Raw genomic sequence first — 19,439 nt, forward strand, 5'->3', positions numbered from 1 at the left:
TTTTTAGGGAACTGGGAGGTTATTAGGAAATTACCTAAATAAGGAATGTTCTAGTTCTTCCTCCCCACAGCTGCTATTCATATTCCAGGGCTCTAGTTAAACCTCTTGGGACACAGCCAAAGTCACGTGGAAACATTTAGGAACAAGAGTTTTCAGTGAATTCTGAGCCTTGCTGGTCACCAAGCCTGCCATGGGTGACACAATGACACCTCCATGGGCTCTGTTACCTCCTGGGCTTCTTAAAGTTCATTTAACACCTTGACATTTGCTTCAAGAAACCTGAGGTGTTTTTAACAGCAAGATACACCAGAGTAATGAACCACTGTGAGTTACTAATCCCAAATGCCCTCCCATGCACTCCCTGTGCAAGCCAGCACAAAGCCAGCAGTGACTCAGGGAGCTGCAGGGCTGCCTGTCCCCACCAGTCACACCAGGGACTGGGACAGATGAGTGTAAAGAGGCTCAGACTGAAGAATCCCAGCTGTTAATATCCAAGGTCTCTCCTCCAGGATCCCCTGAGCTGGAGCAGAGACACTTCCCAGCTGCCCTTGTCTCCCAGTTCAGTGGATGCACATCCTGTGCCCAGCTCTCCACTGGCCATGGTGTGTGAATCCCCATCCAGGGATAGTATGGCTCCAAATCTGCTAATTCCAGCACAGACACCCTGTGAGGAGGGAACAGGAGAGAGCCTTGCAGGGATGCCTCTGTGGGCTCAGTCACACACAGACACCTGCTCCTGCACACAGCCAGCCTGGATCCTGCCACAACCCCACCCAACACAGTTTGGATCATGGAGGGGGATCATTATTGCATTATTCACTGCAATAATGACCACAGCAACCTGACTCTCCTGCATGCAGCACTGCAAAGGGAGTTTTCTGAGCCAGGTGTGGAGGTGGAGAGCCATTAGGAAAAAGATTTTCCATGTTCTATTCATTTCCAAACCCCTCTTGAGAAAGATCTGGAATTCTGCTGCCTCTCCTCCCTGCCCCAGATAATTTACCTATTTCAGACCCTTCACCCTGCAGCAGAGCATCAGAAGGGGAGCCCATGAGGAAGGATGTGTGCTGTCCAAAGCATGTAATCCATCCAGGATTTTGGAGGCAATCAGAAAACTGAGATTTGGCTTCCCAGCACTCCCAGAGCAGTTGGCTGCAGTCAGCAGAAACTGCTTTGCTGGTAGCTCACAGAAAAGCCAGAGAGGCCAGAGAAGTTTGTTCTCTCAGCTCAGATTCAGCTCTCAGATCATTTAGAATTACCAGATAATTTTAATTTCCAGCCCATATTGTTCCACTCCAGCAGAGGAGCAGCACCACAGAGAAGCCAGGAGATGTGGCACTAGTGCTGTGCACCAAAGAGTGATCTGGCAGGAAATCAGAGGAAAGGAAGCTGGAGTGCAGCAGCAGAAAGGGACATCCCCAGCTGGGAGCCCAGAGCCCTCGGGTGCTCAGCCCTGCTGAGTTACAGACACTGGGGCAAACCTGAGATCACACCACGATGGAGAAGTGAGCACAGCAATATGCCCAGGATGTCCCTGGGGTGCTGTGTGCCCGTGCCCCTGGGGGAAGCACAGCATCAGTTCTCCAGAGCCATCACTGCCCACGGGTCAGGAGCCCAGCCTGAAGGACAGCCTGAAGGCCTCTCTGCAATGCAGCATTTTCCCCTTCAGAGCCAAGTGCTGGCAAACTGCAGAAAACCCACAAGCACTGAATGTTTTTTCTTTTCATTAAATATGCTGCTTTTGCAAAACAAAATCTTTTAAAACACCAAGAGTGTGGTCATTCATCCATCACCGCTCTCTGATGAGCCACCTCCTTGCCTTGCCCTTGCAGGTACACAGGCTCCAGGCCAAATCCCAGATAAATGCAAAATCCTGGGGCACAAAGCATCTCCATCATGTGCCCACTCCCAAATGCTCAGGGGAAGCAGAAGGGTGGGTGCAGTGCTCTGATGCACAACACTTGGTCTGCTCCCGCAGGCTCCCCCATCCCTCAGCAGCCCAGTGGGAAGGGAAGCTGGTGTGAGCCTGTCTGAAACAGCGACAGCCAGCACTGCAGGGATTGCTGTCTGCCCTCGGGGAACATCCCACAGCTACAGGTGGGACAGCAGGAGGGGGAGAGGGAGGCCACCAGAGGCACTGTGTGTGCTGACAGCCACAGCAGGGAGCGTCTGGGGAGCTGAATTACTCCTGGCAGGGAACAGGAGCCAAGGAGGTGGCACACAGGAGGACACAGCTCTCACACTGGTGCTGTAACACCACCATCAGTTTGGTGACAGTGGAAATGGAAGCACTGACAGTACATGTTGCTATTAAAAATGTAATTATGGTCTTTTTAAAAATTTCACTCCAGGCAAATGAATTCGCCTTTGCTTCCTGCTTTCCAGAGATGTTATCTGAATTACTATCTCAGCAACTCCTCTGCCTCCATGCTTGCCAGCTAGGGGTTTATATTCACTACAGCAAGCACATTTTGTATTTGTTCTAGAGAGGGGTGAAGTATGAATCTGAGAAAAACAAAACCTCATCACACCAAAGAGCCATGACATTTCCCTAGCACAACTATTTATACCAAGCTGAGAACTGTCTGCAGTAAGCACAAGGATGCAGGGCTCACTTGTACCCAATCAGTTAAAAAAGAGAAGTGGCTCCACACAAGTGTTATCAAACACCAAAACAAATCATCTCTGCAGCCTTCAGAGCCACTCATTGAATCAAAGCCAGCAGACAAAAAGCCCCTTCCAAAGCCATGCAGGCAGACCCTGGCAGGCTGCAGGACTGGGCAGGGAGCAGCTGCTGAGGTGCAGCACAGCCCCGGGCAGGTCCTGCAGCTGGGGAGGGACAACCCCAAGCGCCAGCACGGGCTGGGCTCACCCTCTGGATGGCAGCTCTGCAGAGAGGGACCTGGGCGTGCTGCTGGGTGACAAGTGACCATGATGTGCCCTGGGGGCCAGCAGGGCCAGGGGGAGCCTGGGGTGCCCTGGGGGAGCGTGGCCAGCAAGGCAGGGAGGTGACCCTGCCCTCTGCCCAGCCCACTGAGGCACAGCTGCAGGGCTGTGTCCCCTCTGCCCAGCCCACTGAGGCACAGCTGCAGGGCTGTGTCCCTGTCTCTGCCCAGCCCCACTGGGGCACAGCTGCAGGGCTGTGTCCCTGTCTCTGCCCAGCCCACTGAGGCACAGCTGCAGGGCTGTGTCCCTGTCTCTGCCCAGCCCACTGAGGCACAGCTGCAGGGCTGTGTCCCTGTCTCTGCCCAGCCCACTGAGGCACAGCTGCAGGGCTGTGCCAGCTCTGGGCTCCTCAAGGAGCCACCAGAGAGGTTCCACAGAGGCCACAGAGATGGTGAGGGTCTGCAGCATCCCCTGAGAGGAGAGACTGCAGGAGCTGGGCCAGTCCAGTTTGGAGGAGGCAGGACTGAGAGGGGATCTCATCAGATGGAATTATCTCAGGCAGTTGCCAAGAGGATGAGGCCAGGCTCTTTCCAGTGGTGCCCAGCAACAGGACAAGGAGCAATGGCCATAAACTGAACACCACAAGTTCCACCCCATCATAAGGAAGAAATTCTTTATGTCAAGGGTGACTGGATCTGCCCAGGGAGAGGTGAACTCTCCCTGTCTGGGGACATTCCAAACCCACCTGGATGCATTCCTGTAACCTGCTCTAGCTCACCCTGCCTTGCCAGGGCCATTGGATATTCTCCACAGGCTCCTTCCAACCCTAACAATTCTGTGATCCCATATTTCTACCCACATCTCACAAGTACAACTCAATAAAGCAGATTTGGTGCAACTTGCACTAATGAAACATGTCTCCATGTCCACATTCCTGAACATATACACAGAAAATTTTGCAGACATGAAGTGAAGCTTTTCAATGTCACAAACATTTGACTTTATTTCTGGGCTAATGCTCACTTATAAAAAGAAAATGCCAATCCAAGTGTTGCTATTATCTCACAAAAAATAAAGAAACTTACAGGAAACAGACATCCCATCCTGTGGAAGACATTTTCACTAAAGTATAACCTCAGAGCTCCTCAAAGCTTAGGGGAGAAAATAATTTAATTCCTCAAATTAAAAGTTTATGTTGAAAATCATAATAATCTGCATGTCAGGCAGCTGGTGCCTATGCTTAAAACCTTCACTAATCATCACAGCTTAGTGATGAGCACAGAGGAACAGTCTATCTTGGTGAATCCAAACTGGCATAACCATTTTATGCAAGCTCCTGAAATCCCAGCTTTTGGGAAGAATTTGGGAGGAACAATCCGCTTTCATTTCATGAGAAGATGCCTGTACCACACTGAGACAGTGAACAGGCTAACATCTCCCTCACATTCAGGTTTAACTGAATAAATAGATGGAAAAGAATCACTTGATAAACATGAGGAGGATCTGAAAACTCTGTGCAAACCAGAGCCACTGGAGTCCCCTGAGCCACAGGCCTGGTTACAGAATGCTGCCACAAAAAGCAATTCCAGTTAATAAAGAGCAATCTATCAAATTCACTGTGAAATAAACTGAAATGAAAGGCATTACTAATTTGTCCTTCCAGTGTTGCCTTGCATCAGAATTAAGACAGTGACACCATCACCCTCCAGCACTAAAAGCTGTTTCCAGCAACTCAAATATACTCTGAGTAATTAAAGAACACAATGTGCTGAAACCTTCAGTACTTCAATAATAGCACTTTTCACTAACAGGTTGAGGCAGAAACATCAGCTATTTTTGAACTGAAGCTCTGAGAGAGTACCTACATGTGAAACATTTCAAACAGGGGCCCATTCCTGCTACAATAGAAAATGCTGTTGACTTCAAGAGAGCAGAATTGACCTAGAGAAGCTGGAAAAACACAAAACACTTCAGTCCTACAAAATCTATGTGAACTAAGATGTTTCTGAGAGAGCAAGGAAAAGAGCCTTAGAGCACACAGATTCTGCCAGAAGCAGGGCATGGTTTGCCTGCTGTGAGAGGGGAGGAGAGGTGGAGGTCCACGGTGAAAGCCAAGTCAGTAAACCCCACAAAGGGCTCAGAGCCTGTTTGGGGCAGGAGGAGATCGCCAGGGAGGGAGAGGACCCTCAGCACTGGGCCTGCCAACCATGGGGTGGGAAAAGCCTCTGCAGAAAGGCACAGGTGCCACAGGAGTGGGTGGGGAACAGGAGGTGCCCTGCAGCCTTCTCCTGCAGGGACAGCACAGCACATGGAGCCTGCTCCTGGTGTGAAAGGCACTGAAATGACACAGCTGAGAGCAGAGAGAGCCAGGCTGGGCTGTGTCTGAGAGCCCAGAGCTCCCACCCTGCCCACAGAGCAGCTCTGCCCCTCTGAGCCCTGCCCTGCTCAGCCTCCCCACACAGGGTGGTGCAAGGATGGAGGAGCAGAGAACCTCCAGTGCCAGCCAAACAAACACTGCAAACACCTCCACAAGTGGGGCTGGCCATAAACTTTTACAACCTTTTGGCTGGTTCAGGAGGGAGGGAGTGGGTGGCAGGCAGGGGAGGGTGGCACAGCTCTCCAGTTACTCCAGTACAGTTTATTATTGATGGCTCTCAGAGCAGTGTGAGAGCAGATGGGATCAATACACCAACAGCACAGCCCACCAGAGGGGACTCCTGTCACAGGGGCCTCGCACAGAGCACCAAAAATCACACAAAAATCACACAAAGCTATTTTTGTAATGTCACTTGGGACCTCAGCATAGGAGACATATGGGAGTCTTAAACAGGGAAACAGAAAAAACATCTCTGGAGTTGCTACTGAGGGGAGGGGAATTGAGGGCAAGCACACCTTGTGCACCCAGAATCAAATCCAAGATAAAGATGTGTTGGGCCACAGGATAGGAACCTGAAAGAGCTGTTCACATTTTGTACAGACAAACAAAACAGCAACCCCAATCAAAAAGTCATCCCCGGGGTTTTAAAAGGAATAATTTCACATAACTGAAGAAAATTTTACTGAACTAGTTGGAAGAGAAAATGTACAAGGAAAAAAAAAAACATGACTGAAAATAGACAGTTCTTTAAAAGGAATTCATTAGAAGGCTGAAAATTCATGTTTCTGCAAGAAGGCTGTTGTAACTGAACCCCTGCTGATCAGTAACTGTATAGGTCAGACTAGATGTTCACAGTTAAATTTTTTAAATTGTGACATAGGAAATGCTATTTTTAAGTTATTCAGAAAATGAGGAGAAATGGTGCATTTGCATTAGACAAAAGAGAAAGGAGATATTAAAAATGTCACTTCCTTGGGTTGAACACAAGTCAGACCACTGAACCTATCTGCACCCATGAGCCCTACAAAGCTCTGGGTTGTCAATGCCCATGGTGCAGCAACATTCCAGAAACCTGGAGGAAAGCCAAGTGCTCCTTCTCCAAGGACATGTGCTGCACACACAGCCAGGAAAGACAGCTGGGGCAATGGGAGCAGGTCTGGTGAGGTTTTGTTGACTTACCACTGGATAACTCTGAACAACAGATAAGGATTTTACAGCTTCAGTACTGTGAGCACTAGGTAAAATAAAACTGGTGGTAGATCTAGAAGAGGTTACAGGAGGATAAACATCAGTCTTAACACACACCCTCAGAGACCAACAGCACTGGTCAACATCCCAGCCTAGGAACAAATATTAAAATTGCCCATTAAACCTTGCAGATTAGCCAGGCCATAAACACCAAGGGCAGAGTGTGGGGTGTGCTGGGCAGGCAGGGAATGTCCCAGGGGATGTGCTGGGCAGGCAGGGCTGTCCCAGGGGATGTGCTGGGCATTGCTGGGCAGGCAGGGCTGTCCCAGGGATGTGCTGGGCATTGCTGGGCAGGCAGGGCTGTCCCAGGGGATGTGCTGCCCTGCAGCCAAGCCAGGAGCCTCACATCCAGGAATCAGGAATGCAGCCACGGCTGGGAATGCCAGGCTGGATCTGCACCAAACTTTGACACTGCAGAGGATGCTGAGGTCACAGCAGGTAAGCAACTCTGCAAACATTGGGGATAAAGGGCTAATGCGATTATGGGATGTACAGAAAGAGAAACAGAGCAGAACTGGAGGAGATTTTATCTCCTTACACTGTAACTGTGTGTGCAGTGTATAGTCTTAACATTATGCTTAAATTCTTCAGTCTCTTTTCTAAGCATGCAGCAAAGACTGGCTTAGACTGGAGAAAAATTCTCAGCAAGGGACTTAAAAAGCTTTATCTGCTTAGTTTATCAAAAGGTAAATTCAGAGGGGGTGGTTCTCAGTGTGTTCAGAACAAAAAGGGTTCAAGCACTAATGAACCCTTTAACAGAGAAAGCTTCAGCTATAAATTGCTCACAACCTAAGCTAGATAAATTCAAGGAAGTAATAAAGTGTGACTTTTCTCAACAGTAAAGGCAATTAACCTTTAGTTTAATAATGGTACAAGCAGTGTAAAGTAAAAGTAGTGAATTTTCAGTGTTATAAATCTTTACATTAAAACTAGATACTGCATGAAATATTTGCTTCAGGTGAATGCAAGTTTCTGGGTCTGGGCAAAACTCATAGCTTATTCTAAGAGATTTAAGGATCATCTTCTAGTTTTTAACTCAACAGATTTATAATAATAACAGGAAAAGAACTGCATAATCTATGCTGCCAGTAACATCTGCATAACCCTTCTTTGCTGGAGTGAGGATGACAGATTATAAACCAGATTGTGCCTGAAATGTTGAGAGCAGTTGGTAATGAAGGCAAAGCAGAGCTGCAGCTCCCCTTGGGCATATACTGTATTTGCAGGGAACCCCTGACGAGGGGGAGAGAGAAATGATGCATCTGACTCCATCTTATCAGAAGGCTAATTAATTATTTTATTATACTGTATTATTCTATACTATATTACATTACATCTAAACTGAATCTGCCAAGCACTCAACTCTGCACACACTGCCCAGAATCTCGTGACTGTCAGCCCACACACACACACACCTGGCCCTGACAGGCCAAGGAAACAAAACCCCATCACTCAGGGTAAACAACCTCCACATTGCATTCTGCTTTGGCACAAACACAGGCACAGCAAATGAGATAAGAATATTCTTGGGAAGAGCTGTGCCTTGCTTTTCTCTGTGCAGAGCAGTGTGGGGCTGGAGGCAGACAGGCAGAACTCACTCAGAGATGTGCACGAAGATGTCGGGCCCTCCGTCGGCGGGGGTGATGAAGCCGTGGCCCTTGGAGCGGCAGAAGCACTTGCAGACCCCTTTGTAGATGGGCCCCTCCGAGGCTCTCACCGTGCTGCAGGAGGAAGCACAAAGAGCAGCTCAGGGCTGGGCACGCTCCCACTGCCACCAGGGCACACTGGGCAAAGGCACAGTGGCCAAGCCCTCCCTCCCTCCCTCCCTGTGAGCTCTGCAGCAGCGCCCGGCTCTCACTGCCACACACTGCACTGCCGGGGCCTTTGGAAGGGACACGCAGATGAAGATGATGTTTGCTAGCATATAATGCATCAACTGCCATCTTGAATTGAACTGCTCCATCACTGGATGAAGTTTTCCTCCAGACAACATACTAAATGTGAGAATCTTCCACTTCCAGACACCATCCTGCCTTTGCTTCCTGCTTTCCAGAGATGTTATCTGAATTACTATCTCAGCAACTCCTCTGCCTCCATGCTTGCCAGCTAGCAATATTACTATTCACTGTATATTCACTACAGCAAGCATATTTTGTGTTTGTTCTAAAGATGGGTGAAGTGAAATATGAATCTGAGAAAAACAAAATCTCATCACACCAAAGAGCCATGACATTTCCCCAGCACAATTATTTCTACCAGATTGAGAACTGTCTGCAGTAAGCACAAGGATGCAGGGCTCCCTTGTACCCAATCAGTTAAAAAAGAGAAGTAGCTCCACACAAGTGTTATCAAACACCAAAACAAATAATCTCTGCTAAATGTATGAATCTTCTACCTTTCATGAGTTTGGGAATACCAGTGTCTACCTAAGTGCTGTGCTTTCACAGATTTCACAGGAAGCGTGAAGCCAGCTGTAGTGCAAACAGCCAGACTCATGCCTGAGCTCCTCCTCCACTGCCAAGGGACCTGTATTTTAAATGAGACACATTTTCAGAACCTGCAATACTGCAATACTGCCATCAAAAAAAAAAAAGACTTGTCCTGAAAATTGTGTGGTTAAATCCTTTTCTGCATCAAATACACTGATCCAGGGTTTGGATCCAGGGATCCAAGCTCACTCAAACACTTCCATTAATGAAAACCCACTGGTTTAGACATATTATGGGTTTTACTCTGAGCATTGCTAGCTCAGAACCTTCTTCATGCCAGGAATATCCAGTAGGTTCCATGTTAGAAGAGGATTTTGTTGCAATTCTTCAAACACAATGACAGTGCAGCCATTTGTTTGTGTGCATCATGGCAACTTGAACATCATTGTCCCAAATGTTTAAATTTTACTGAAGTCTAAATGAAATTGTTTTTAAAAAATGGTAACAGCTTTGTTCCTTAAATCAAACTAACAATAAAGAAATGCAGTTGAAAGCGCTAAAGAAAGAAATCTCCATTAAATCACTTCATTTCCAGCTCTATAAAGCTGTCAACACACCTGACCTCATAAGTGCTTGTTACACAGAAAAGCACTCACTGTCCTAAACAAGCTATTAAAGTTCAATTGCATCTTTCAAAGAGATATGGCACTGTGGGGGATGAGGCCCCCCACTCTCAGTGAACCAAAATTAAATAATCCCACTGAATAATAAGCCACTGCCTGTCACATTTGTCTCTTTATACAACTGCTCACCTAGAGCTCGTTTAAAGAGGACACACACACAATTCAGAGCTATTTTGGTTTTCAGGACAAACAAATACAGCAAGATTCCTACACTAATTAATGATTAAAGAACTGTGGAAGCCAAATAACAAATTCTTTCTTTTTGTAAGAACCAAACTAAGATTAACAGCTGAGAAGATTTACAAAGAGTTCATTATTAACACAGCACTGAAGCAAGCTAGCTTGGACTTGCTTTTCAAGGGCAACCCCAATTATTAAGTCAATTATGTTCCTTTCAGCAATCTACTTCCATCAGGAAGTTCAGGGCATTTGAAAGCTTTTGGAACTGACAAAATATAAACTTTTTTTCTGCTTCTCTTCTTTTTTTGCCTCATTTTGAATTCAGAAGTAATAATATGAAGCATCAGTGAGACTTATTATTTAAATCCTCATGGATAACTCTGGAAGAAAAGAGCTGGATAACACTGCCAGAAGTAAAAGGGGAAAAGCACAGAAACCAGAGTGAGTGGCCCAAAACAGGCTGGCTGTGGGGCAGAGATCTTACTGCCACAGCTTTCATTCAGCACTGCCAGACCTTCCTCACACAGAAATAAAAGGCTGTGGCAGAAGCTTCACATTGCACCCAGATTCAAAGGCTCTGAGATGAACACAGGAGCCCACATTGCCTTCCTCAGGTCAGCTCCTCACTGGGAGGCCCCTGACAAGCACTGGGAATTCTTTGCAATGGCCAAACCTGGCCACACCATCCTCAGCTGCTGCACTGGGGAGGGGATCCCTCTGGACAGGGCTCACAGGAGCCTGCACAGCGCCATAGGACCCCAGGAAAGACCAGGGAAAGCCAGCTCTGCTGAAAGATCACTACTAAAAGCAACAAATATTACCTTGCTTCATGGAAAACCTCACTCAAAAAACCTTAGAGAAAGAGATATGGCGTGACACCCTGATAACCCATATTCTTTAACAGGTCTATTTGAACAATCTTAAGATGAAGGCATGAAAGGTGAATAAGAAAAGGAAACAAGGAAATAATAAATAACCTCACTGAATAATAAGCCACTTTCCTCTGAAAAGTGATGGAGCATCCCTAAAATGTACCCTTGATGACATTAGCACAGGTGTCAGGAGTAAAAACCCAAAACTTCCAGTGAAGTTTGGTCCAGTGCCTCAGGGGCAGTGAGAAGGGAGACCAGGCCAAAAAAAAATCTGGATCTGAGAAGGAAGCACCAACACAAACTGGTCCTGGAAGCGACAACTCAATGTCAGAAGTGAAGCAAAGCTTCAGACAACAAACTCTGTTTTGATAAATCTTGGTGTATTTTCCCCTCTCTGTAAAACTTTTGTCTTAAAGAGCCAAGTGACTTCAAACATCCTTTTCTAAAACAGAGCATTGAAAAACTGTAGGACATTTGGACAAAGTCCAAAGGCATCAGAACTTCTTGGAGAAGAGTATCACAAAGCATCTTCAGACACCAGGCCCCCTCCAGCCCTGTGCAGGGGCTGCTGGTCGTGTCCTGTTACTGCTGAGTAAGAAATGACACAGATTATTAGAAGGTTGGTTTGCAGAACAGTAGTTTCAATATGAAAATTCTCTCCTTTTATAAATAGATTTGACATATTCTACTTGATTGGTTAATTAATAAAAACATTTTTCTTCTCTTCTTTTATAGATAGTTAAAAGAATATTGCAATTCTTTTATGGATAGATGTGAAAATTCTCTTCTTTTATAGATAGGTTTGATATTGGTTGGTTCTTTTATAGATAGTTAAAAGAACATTGCAATTCTCTTCTTTTATAGATAGATACGAAAATTCTCTTATAGATAGGTTTGATATTAGTTGGTTCTTTTATAGATAGTTAAAAGAATATTGCAATTCTCTCCTCTTATAGATAGATATGAAAATTCTCTTCTTTTATAAATAGGTTTGATATAGGTTGGTTCTTTTATAGATAGTTAAAAGAACATTGCAATTCTCTCCTCTTATAGATAGATATGAAAATTCTCTCCTTTTATAAATAGGTTTGATATAGGTTGGTTCTTTTATAGATAGTTAAAAGAATATTGCAATTCTTTTATAGATAGATATGAAAATTCTCTTTTTTTATAAATAGGTTGACATTGATTGGTTATTTTAAAATTAAGAATATGTTATTAATATAAATTCTCTTTTTTATATATTAATTGTTGGTATTAATAATTAAAAAGTATTAATTAATAAAATTTATTAATTGTTGGTTAACTAAAATAAATAATTTAATTTTATATAAAAATTTTTTATTGTGAGCCTGCCACAATCTCCCAGCAGCTAGGAAGCCAATAGTCCACACCTTCATTAAACCTCCAGCTGGCTCAGGCGTGCTTACAAACACTTTTTGAAAAGAACAGAAACAGAGCAGGGAAACACCGCTTGTAGGTTGTTTACACCAATAAGTTATCATGGTTCTAACTCTGTAGAAGCGCCCCAAATGCGCGGTGAGAAGGGGCATTTCCCGCTCCCAGAGCGCCCGGCGGGCGGTACTCACGCCGAGAAGGTCCGCGTGCGGCGGGTGGGCAGCGGGCTGGGGATGAGGTAGCCCCGCAGCGGGGACGGGGAGCGCTCCCGCGGCCGCCGGCTCTCGGGCAGGTGCAGCGAGCTGGGCGGCGCGGGGCCGGGGCACGGCGGCGAGGAGGAGGAGGAGGAGGAGCTGGGCTCCGCAGACATTCCTGAGGCCGGAGCAGAGCCTGGAGAGACGAGAGATCTGATTTAGCCCCAGACGGGGATTGTCATTAATGCTACAGATGCTTGCGATGCTGATTTTGTAAGCGTGACTCACTTCCTGCAGACGTACACACGGACACGGCTCCACCAGCTCTGCTGTGTATCAGTGAGCTGGTGTTTTGTAAAGTTTATTTCTTTTGAAATGTCACCGTTTTGTCAGCTGTAGTAGGAAGCTCCTCTGCAAACAGATTACTCCACAACTAACGTGTTTGCTCACTCCTGCCTTACTCACAGGCTCTGAGCCCCAGCTCCTGCTCTTGGTGTGCCCCACACACCTCCCACACTGATGGGCCTTGACCACAGAGGAGTTGCACACAAACACACACCACAAGAAAGAAGCCCTTGAAGAAGAAATGCTGAGATAAAGCTGCACCTCCAGTGCTGCAGGTTGGTTTTGCTGTGTGATCACCATGATAACTTCATTGCTGCTGCTGCTCACTTATTAACACAGCTCTGTCAGCTCATAACACCTCCAGCCTGACTGTGAGTAGAGAAGCAGAGGAGAGCTCCTTAATTCCCCTCAGACTGAGCCAGCCAGCTGATTTGCTGTGCCTGGGAAGGAGCACAGCAAAGCTGGGAGGCAGTGCCAGCCCTGAGGAGCTGACCCCTCCTGCCGGGGAGGTCTGGCAGACCCAGCAATCCCCTTTGGGAGCTCTGAGCCTGCCACAACCTCCCAGCAGCAAGGAAGCCAACAGTCCACACCTTCATTCAAACCTCCAGGTGTGCTCTTGCTCAGGTCCTACAGCCCAGGAGGGAGAAGATGCCCTTCTCAGCACGCCAACAGCAATACATCTCATCACACAACAGGCAGAACTCCCAGAATCCATGCAAGGGGCAGGGTCAGAAACAGCAGCACTTTCACACACACAAATGCATGGCTCACAGCAGCAGTGGCAGAAATAAGAGGAAATAACCAGCACTGCTCTGATATTACTATGCAAGTCCCCAGCCACACTGAAAGGGGAAGATGATTTGCAAAAATAACCAATAACCCACTACAGTTTTACTTAAGAAGACTAAAAATATCTGGTTATCTGGATGAGTTAGCAAAAAATGTGGCCATCTGAGACAAGAAAATATCACGAAGGCAAGAAAAGCTGCCTTTAAGACCAATAATTTAATTGAACTGAAATCTCTCATATCCATTATGCACCCTCCTCTTGACACCCACACTCCCCAGCCCATGAATTATGGAGTGGATCCTTGACATGACATTTGAGAGATGCAGCCTTCTTGTCAATGACAAATCCATATTATTTCTTCCTGAAAATAAAGACTAAAATTAAAAAGGCTTCTTAAGAATGAAGTCACCAGGGAACAAAGGCTTTTGTCTTTAATTGCTCAGGGTGCTCAGAAGATAGAAGTGAATAGACAGTCATACTCCCTCCTCTACCAGCTTGAGCTTTCCTCACTGTTCTCAAGAACAACTCAGCTAAGAACAAAACCTCAGCTTTAGGGATGGAATTTCAAATATGGATGGTATCTGTCACCCATGAGCTAATGCCCTGCCCAGTGTCACAGCACAGACCGAGATGATAACACCAAAGGGTCAGGATTTTCCAAACTTCCTCCTCCTCAAAATAGACCTGCTGTGCTGGCTGGTACAGAGGAAGTCTCAATTTTCTAAACCCCTCTCCTCTGGACACCTTGCTTTCAAGGAATGTGCTTGACAGGGCAGGACCATAGCCCGAGTAAGTCACAGGAAAAATAACAGCAAACAATTAAAACCTTATTCTGATAACTCAGCACACATGGGCTGAGTGAAAACATAGCTTTTAGAATCACATGCTTTCTCTCCTCATCTAAATATAAACCAGCTTGTCAGGTGACAAGCAAAATGCAGAGTATTCACCCATCTACTGCAATAGAGCCACAGAGTGCTGCCAGTCCCCTTCCTCAAACAAGGCTAGAGAGGCAGAATTTTCCCTCCTTTCTGCAAAACACAGACAAACCACAAAAATATTCACAAATAAAGAAGACTAAATGGAGTTAGAAGTGTGCTACCATGTGTTATTGTTCCCATTTGTATTATTTTGGTGCCCTCTGCTCCGCACACATTAAATAAACCAGTGATGTAGAACATTCAGTGCAGTGTCACTGTACAAATGTCCTTTTTGTTCTCTGCCCACAGTAAAGGTGCATGAATAGCCTCAACTCTCATCACTTCTATTACAGGAGCCCTGCATTGTGCTCAGAGCTGGGTGAGACCTGACCCAAAACCACACAGCTGAAGGCAGACAGCAGCAGCCACACTTGGCTTCACCATCACCACAACCAGTGGGGACATGGGGGATGCAGAGCCATGCTGCAGCTCAGGCTCTACAGGCAGGATGGTGCATCCCTGCCCAGGAGAGTGCACTGACTCATCCCTCTGCCCCTGGGCTTCTCTGCCAGCTGTACAAACGAGTGAGAAGGATGGGAGCCTGACCGACCGAGCTGAACCGTGTGCGTACTGCAGGATGGCAGCAGCTCCCACCTCTATGGCAGAGGATCAGCTCATCTGGACCTTCACAAAGACAAAGGTGCAGCTGGGCTGTCTCAGTTGGTGCTGGTGTGGCCACTTGTTGACGTTGTTCATGCAGGATTAGCTCATTTCCCTTGGCAGCCCTCCTGCAGGAGCACAGACACTCTCCCCACTCGCAGGCGCAGCTGGAGGCCGGGCAGTGTTGACACAGGAAGCCTACAGCAAAAACTCAAAACAAAACAAAACCCACACCCCAGCCCTCCCAGCCACCTCCTCACAAATGCTTTGCCTTCCCGAGGCAGTTACCAGCAGTCTGCAGAGATGTTTCCCAGATGTTATCCTGGGCTCTGAACTGACTCCTGTAAATCAAGGATCACCCCTGGAACTTGGATGGCAGCTCTTCCTCAGCACCCACAAATTCCTTCCTCTCTTTTTGACTCTGTGACTAGCTGAAGAAACTTTCCTGCAGCTCTCAGAAGCCCCCTACATCTCCAAACTGATGTCCATCAGGTTTTCCCCTAAAATCAGGGAAACCCCTGGTTTTCCTCCAGCCCAGCCAGCACTCTCCCCTTGGCCACGGCAAGGACATCACCCCACAAAGCCCAGCAGCAGTGCAGGCACCCCGAGCTGCCAGCAGCACCCATTCCCCTGTGCCAGCACTGCAGAAAGGGCAGCAGTGAGATCCCAGCCAGGCCAGGGAGCAGGGACAGCACAGCCAGCAGCTCTCCTCTGCTTGAGCCAGCAAAACGTGTGCCTGCGGGGATTTACAGAGTGAATGCAGCATGACGTAGGGTGGTGATGTTTTCAGGCTCTTTAGGAAACTCCAGCCACGTGCCACATTACCCTGAAATCGCCCCATATTTCAACATGCATCATTTATCTTTCTCCAATGAGATTTTTTAAAAAATATTTATGTTTAGGAATGCACTGAACTGGAATAGAAATAAAATGAATTACAGTAACGTCATGGCAAAAGTAGACTAATTTAACATTTCAAAGCAAAAATATTTTTTAACATACCTCTTTTAGAAAAATAGGCCAATGTGTGCAGAAAGAGACCCCAAAATGTCATCTACAACAAGTGACCTACAAAGCACCTGTAACAAGTGAACTACAAAGAGCACAATACATGCAGGAGAAATTTCTGAAATTCTCCATGAAAAATAAATTTTAAAAGTGATAAGGTTGGGGGTATATAAATGTCACCATAATTTCTCTATACATCTATACATCCTATTTCTCTTAAAATGTGCCCCATACCTCTAGGAATACCCTAAAAATAGCAGGTTTGGGGAAGTTATCCATTCTGACCAGCACAACACTACCACAAAAATCTTATTTATCTCAGAAATCTTATCTCACTACCACAGAAATCTTATCTCAGAGCCCTTTGTGGCACTGGGACCCCGTGCACACAAGGATCCCAGCACTGCCCCTGCACCTCAGGGTGTGAAGCACTTACAAAACACAAACAGTTACGAAACAGCTTCCAGAGCTTCCCCTTGCAGCTCAGTCTGCATGACTAACTTTCCACAATTAATACTGGTATTTCAATTAGCACTGAAACTCAGAGGAGTTGCAACATGCATGTGACATGTCACAGAGGATTATGGTATAGGCATGATGCTCTTGGAGGCTGCAGAGTGCCCACACACTGGAGTGATTTGTCACTTAATGGAGACCAGGACATGTCCAGTAAAAGCCTAATTATAAGGTAAGCAAAATACAACAAGGAAAATTTCTCTAGCTTGTTTGGGTGTACAAATTAATTTGGATTGAAACAGGGTTTAGTTTACAAACAGCAGCAGCTATTTCCAAGCAGTCTCAGCACTGAACACTTTGTGCCCAGATGCTGGGGGTGCCCTTCTGCTCCTGCAGTGAGCAGTGTCTGTGTCTGTGTCTGAAGGAAACCCTGCTCAGGCAGCACAAACCCACCCTGCCCAGCAGTGACCACAGAGAGGGATGGGGAGGAACCCAGTCAGCAGCAGCCTATACAGCACACTGACAGAGATGACTGCCTGCAGTCCCATGTTTTCCATTGTTCATCAAAGCTCAAAAAGAAAAAAGGTTTAGGTGAAGGAACTGGATGGTTAGTCAGGTTAAGTACATGTTTCAACTGGTTTAGGATTATACTGAAGGATATATGGCGATACCCTGTGGCTCATTTCATCAAAAATACAGAGGAATCAGGATTTTCTCTCACTGGAAATCCAGTATTGATAATGCACAAACTTGTTGCTCCAAGCTGAGCAGAGCTAGCCAGGGTCCTCCCCTGGAGTGAGCACAGGAGGCTGTCACAGATGCACTGTCAGCTGCCAGGGGACAGAGTGTGCAAAATCCCATGGCAAGGACCAGCTTCCATCCTGCCCCTTGTAAAAAGGGTACTTCAGTGGGACCAGAACAGTGGTAAGGCAACTTCCTCAGGACGTGGCACAGAGCTGTCCCAAGGCCAGCACTCCTTCCCTCACACTCTCTCACAGGAGAAGCCCAAGCCCTCAGTTTGCTTATAAAATCTCTTTGATCCAGCCCCTTCTGTTTAAAGAACAGATTGCAGGAGGTGGAAAGCCCTCCCGAGCTCATGGTGAGCCTGGACAAACAGTGACAGGTTCCAGACAAGCATCCTCCTCTGGGAGCTCTTGCAGGCAAGGATGAAGATGGTGGTTGAAGATGATGATGATGGTGGTAATTAGGTGCAAGTGTTGCCCAGTGACTTAATTTGCTGCGCACCTGTAGTATTGGCTGATGTAATCAAATATTTAAATGACAGCAGAAAAGGGGTGGGGGGGTTCTCACCTGGGCAGGACACCACAGCCTGTCACCAAGCAGGCAGGTGGCAGTGTCCTGTGGGATGGGCTGGCACACCCATCCCTGTGCCCAGAGCACACCCAGGGGCACTGAGCCAGCACCAGCCTGGGGTGAGATGCCCAGCATCCTGCCTGGCTTTTGGTCTGCCAGTGCCTGCTGGGTGAGCTGCCAGGCTCCAGCGCTGGCTTTCCTGTGGCAGCAGGGACACCCTGTCACAGCAGTGCCCAGCTGCTCCCAAAGCCACTGCCAGCTGGGACACCCTGTCACTGCAGTGCCCAGCTGCTCCCAATGCCACTGCCAGCTGGGCCACCCTGTCACAGCAGTGCCCAGCTGCTCCCAAAGCCACTGCCAGCTGGGACACCCTGTCACAGCAGTGCCCAGCTGCTCCCAATGCCACTGCCAGCAGGGCCACCCTGTCACAGCAGTGCCCAGCTGCTCCCAAAGCCATGCCAGCAGGGACACCCTGTCACAGCAGTGCCCAGCTGCTCCCAATGCCACTGCCAGCTGGGCCACCCTGTCACAGCAGTGCCCAGCTGCTCCCAATGCCACTGCCAGCTGGGCCACCCTGTCACTGCAGTGCCCAGCTGCTCCCAAAGCCACTGCCAGGTGCCCCCACAGTGCCAGAACCCAGAGCAGAAGCACAGACACCAGCTCCCACAGCCCAGCCCCAACCCAGGTGCTCCTTCCCTGAAGCCAAGGACACAAGAGGTCACCCCCAGGAGCCAGTGTTGGTGTCCCCAGTCTCCAGAGAGCTGTGATAAGGGTACAGGGCAGTGTGAAGGGAGATCCCAAAGCACCCTGGGGAACATCAGGATGACTTTACTTGATCCAACACTGGTGGCCAGGTGAGGCAGCCCAGGTCAGAGTTAAACACAAGGTGAGTGCAGTGTGGTGCTTATCTCAACACCTTTCCTGCATCCTCATTTAAAGAAATGGCAAACTAAAGGTTGCATAGTGGTATTCAATAACCTGCTAGTAGAATTTTCAGGCCCTTCCTGAGCTCATATAATCTTTTAACCTCTGCAGTATCCTGTGGCAGGAAATCTCACAGCTTAACTGTCTATGAAAAAAGGGCCTCCACTCCTTTTAGTGGACTGTGAGGAGAGGCCCTTTTGACAGGGAAATTAAGAAAGGACAGTGAGACCAAAAGGCAACCGCAAATTAGAAAAGGAATATGTAAAGAAACAAATGGGAAAAGCATTAGCTTGGAGGAGCACACAAGAAAGGGTGTACAGACTTATTCAGAAATCAAACCTTAAATTTTCTAGCAGAAGTGACATAAAGAGGGTAGAGAGCAAGAATGGTTACAAGCTATTTCTGGTGATTTTGCACCCCTCCCCTTTAAATTTCCGAGCACAAATGAAAAACCCTGTGCCTTTTTAAAACAAAACACTCCCCACTTTGTCACTTGAATGGCTGCCATGACTCTTTCTTAGACAATAAACCCCACTAGTATTAAATATTTCTGAAGATTTATCTTTGTCAACAAGTTGGCTGGTTTGGGCCAGAAAGCAGATATTATCTATTCAATGTTTTGTGGTCCCCAGCACAGAACCATTGTGCTGGTCACTCCAAGTTCCTGCTGCCTTCATCACTCCTCCATCAGCCAGGGCTGGGAACTCTGCTCTGGGATAGCAGAGGCAACACTTCATATATCTCATCCTAAACTT

The 19,439-nt window shown here is 47.2% G+C and overlaps 1 protein-coding gene and 1 long non-coding RNA gene across 4 annotated transcripts in view; one reads left to right on the plus strand and one right to left on the minus strand.

The window, feature by feature from the left end:
- Nucleotides 1-19,439, minus strand: part of CARHSP1 (calcium regulated heat stable protein 1) — a 37,233-nt gene that overhangs the window by 6,475 nt on the left and 11,319 nt on the right. For 2 of the 3 annotated variants that reach the window (XM_064726217.1, XM_064726219.1), the window contains exons 2-3: nt 12,265-12,463; nt 8,110-8,232 (exon numbers count right to left, since the gene is read on the minus strand). In XM_064726217.1, the coding sequence (XP_064582287.1) occupies nt 8,110-8,232; nt 12,265-12,443 (302 nt within the window). In that variant the 5' untranslated portion in view covers nt 12,444-12,463. Of the gene's footprint in view, nt 1-8,109; nt 8,233-12,264; nt 12,464-12,555; nt 12,581-19,439 lie in introns of those variants that run through there. The other variant, XM_064726218.1, reaches the window with a different exon arrangement.
- On the plus strand, nt 6,761-16,147 carry LOC135454257 (uncharacterized). The gene is made up of 3 exons (XR_010442049.1): nt 6,761-6,949; nt 12,735-12,887; nt 14,676-16,147. It is a non-coding gene; the product is annotated as an uncharacterized LOC135454257 (long non-coding RNA).

Source organism: Zonotrichia leucophrys, chromosome 14 (genome assembly GCF_028769735.1).
Source record: "Zonotrichia leucophrys gambelii isolate GWCS_2022_RI chromosome 14, RI_Zleu_2.0, whole genome shotgun sequence".
Classification (NCBI taxonomy): Eukaryota; Metazoa; Chordata; class Aves; order Passeriformes; family Passerellidae; genus Zonotrichia; species Zonotrichia leucophrys.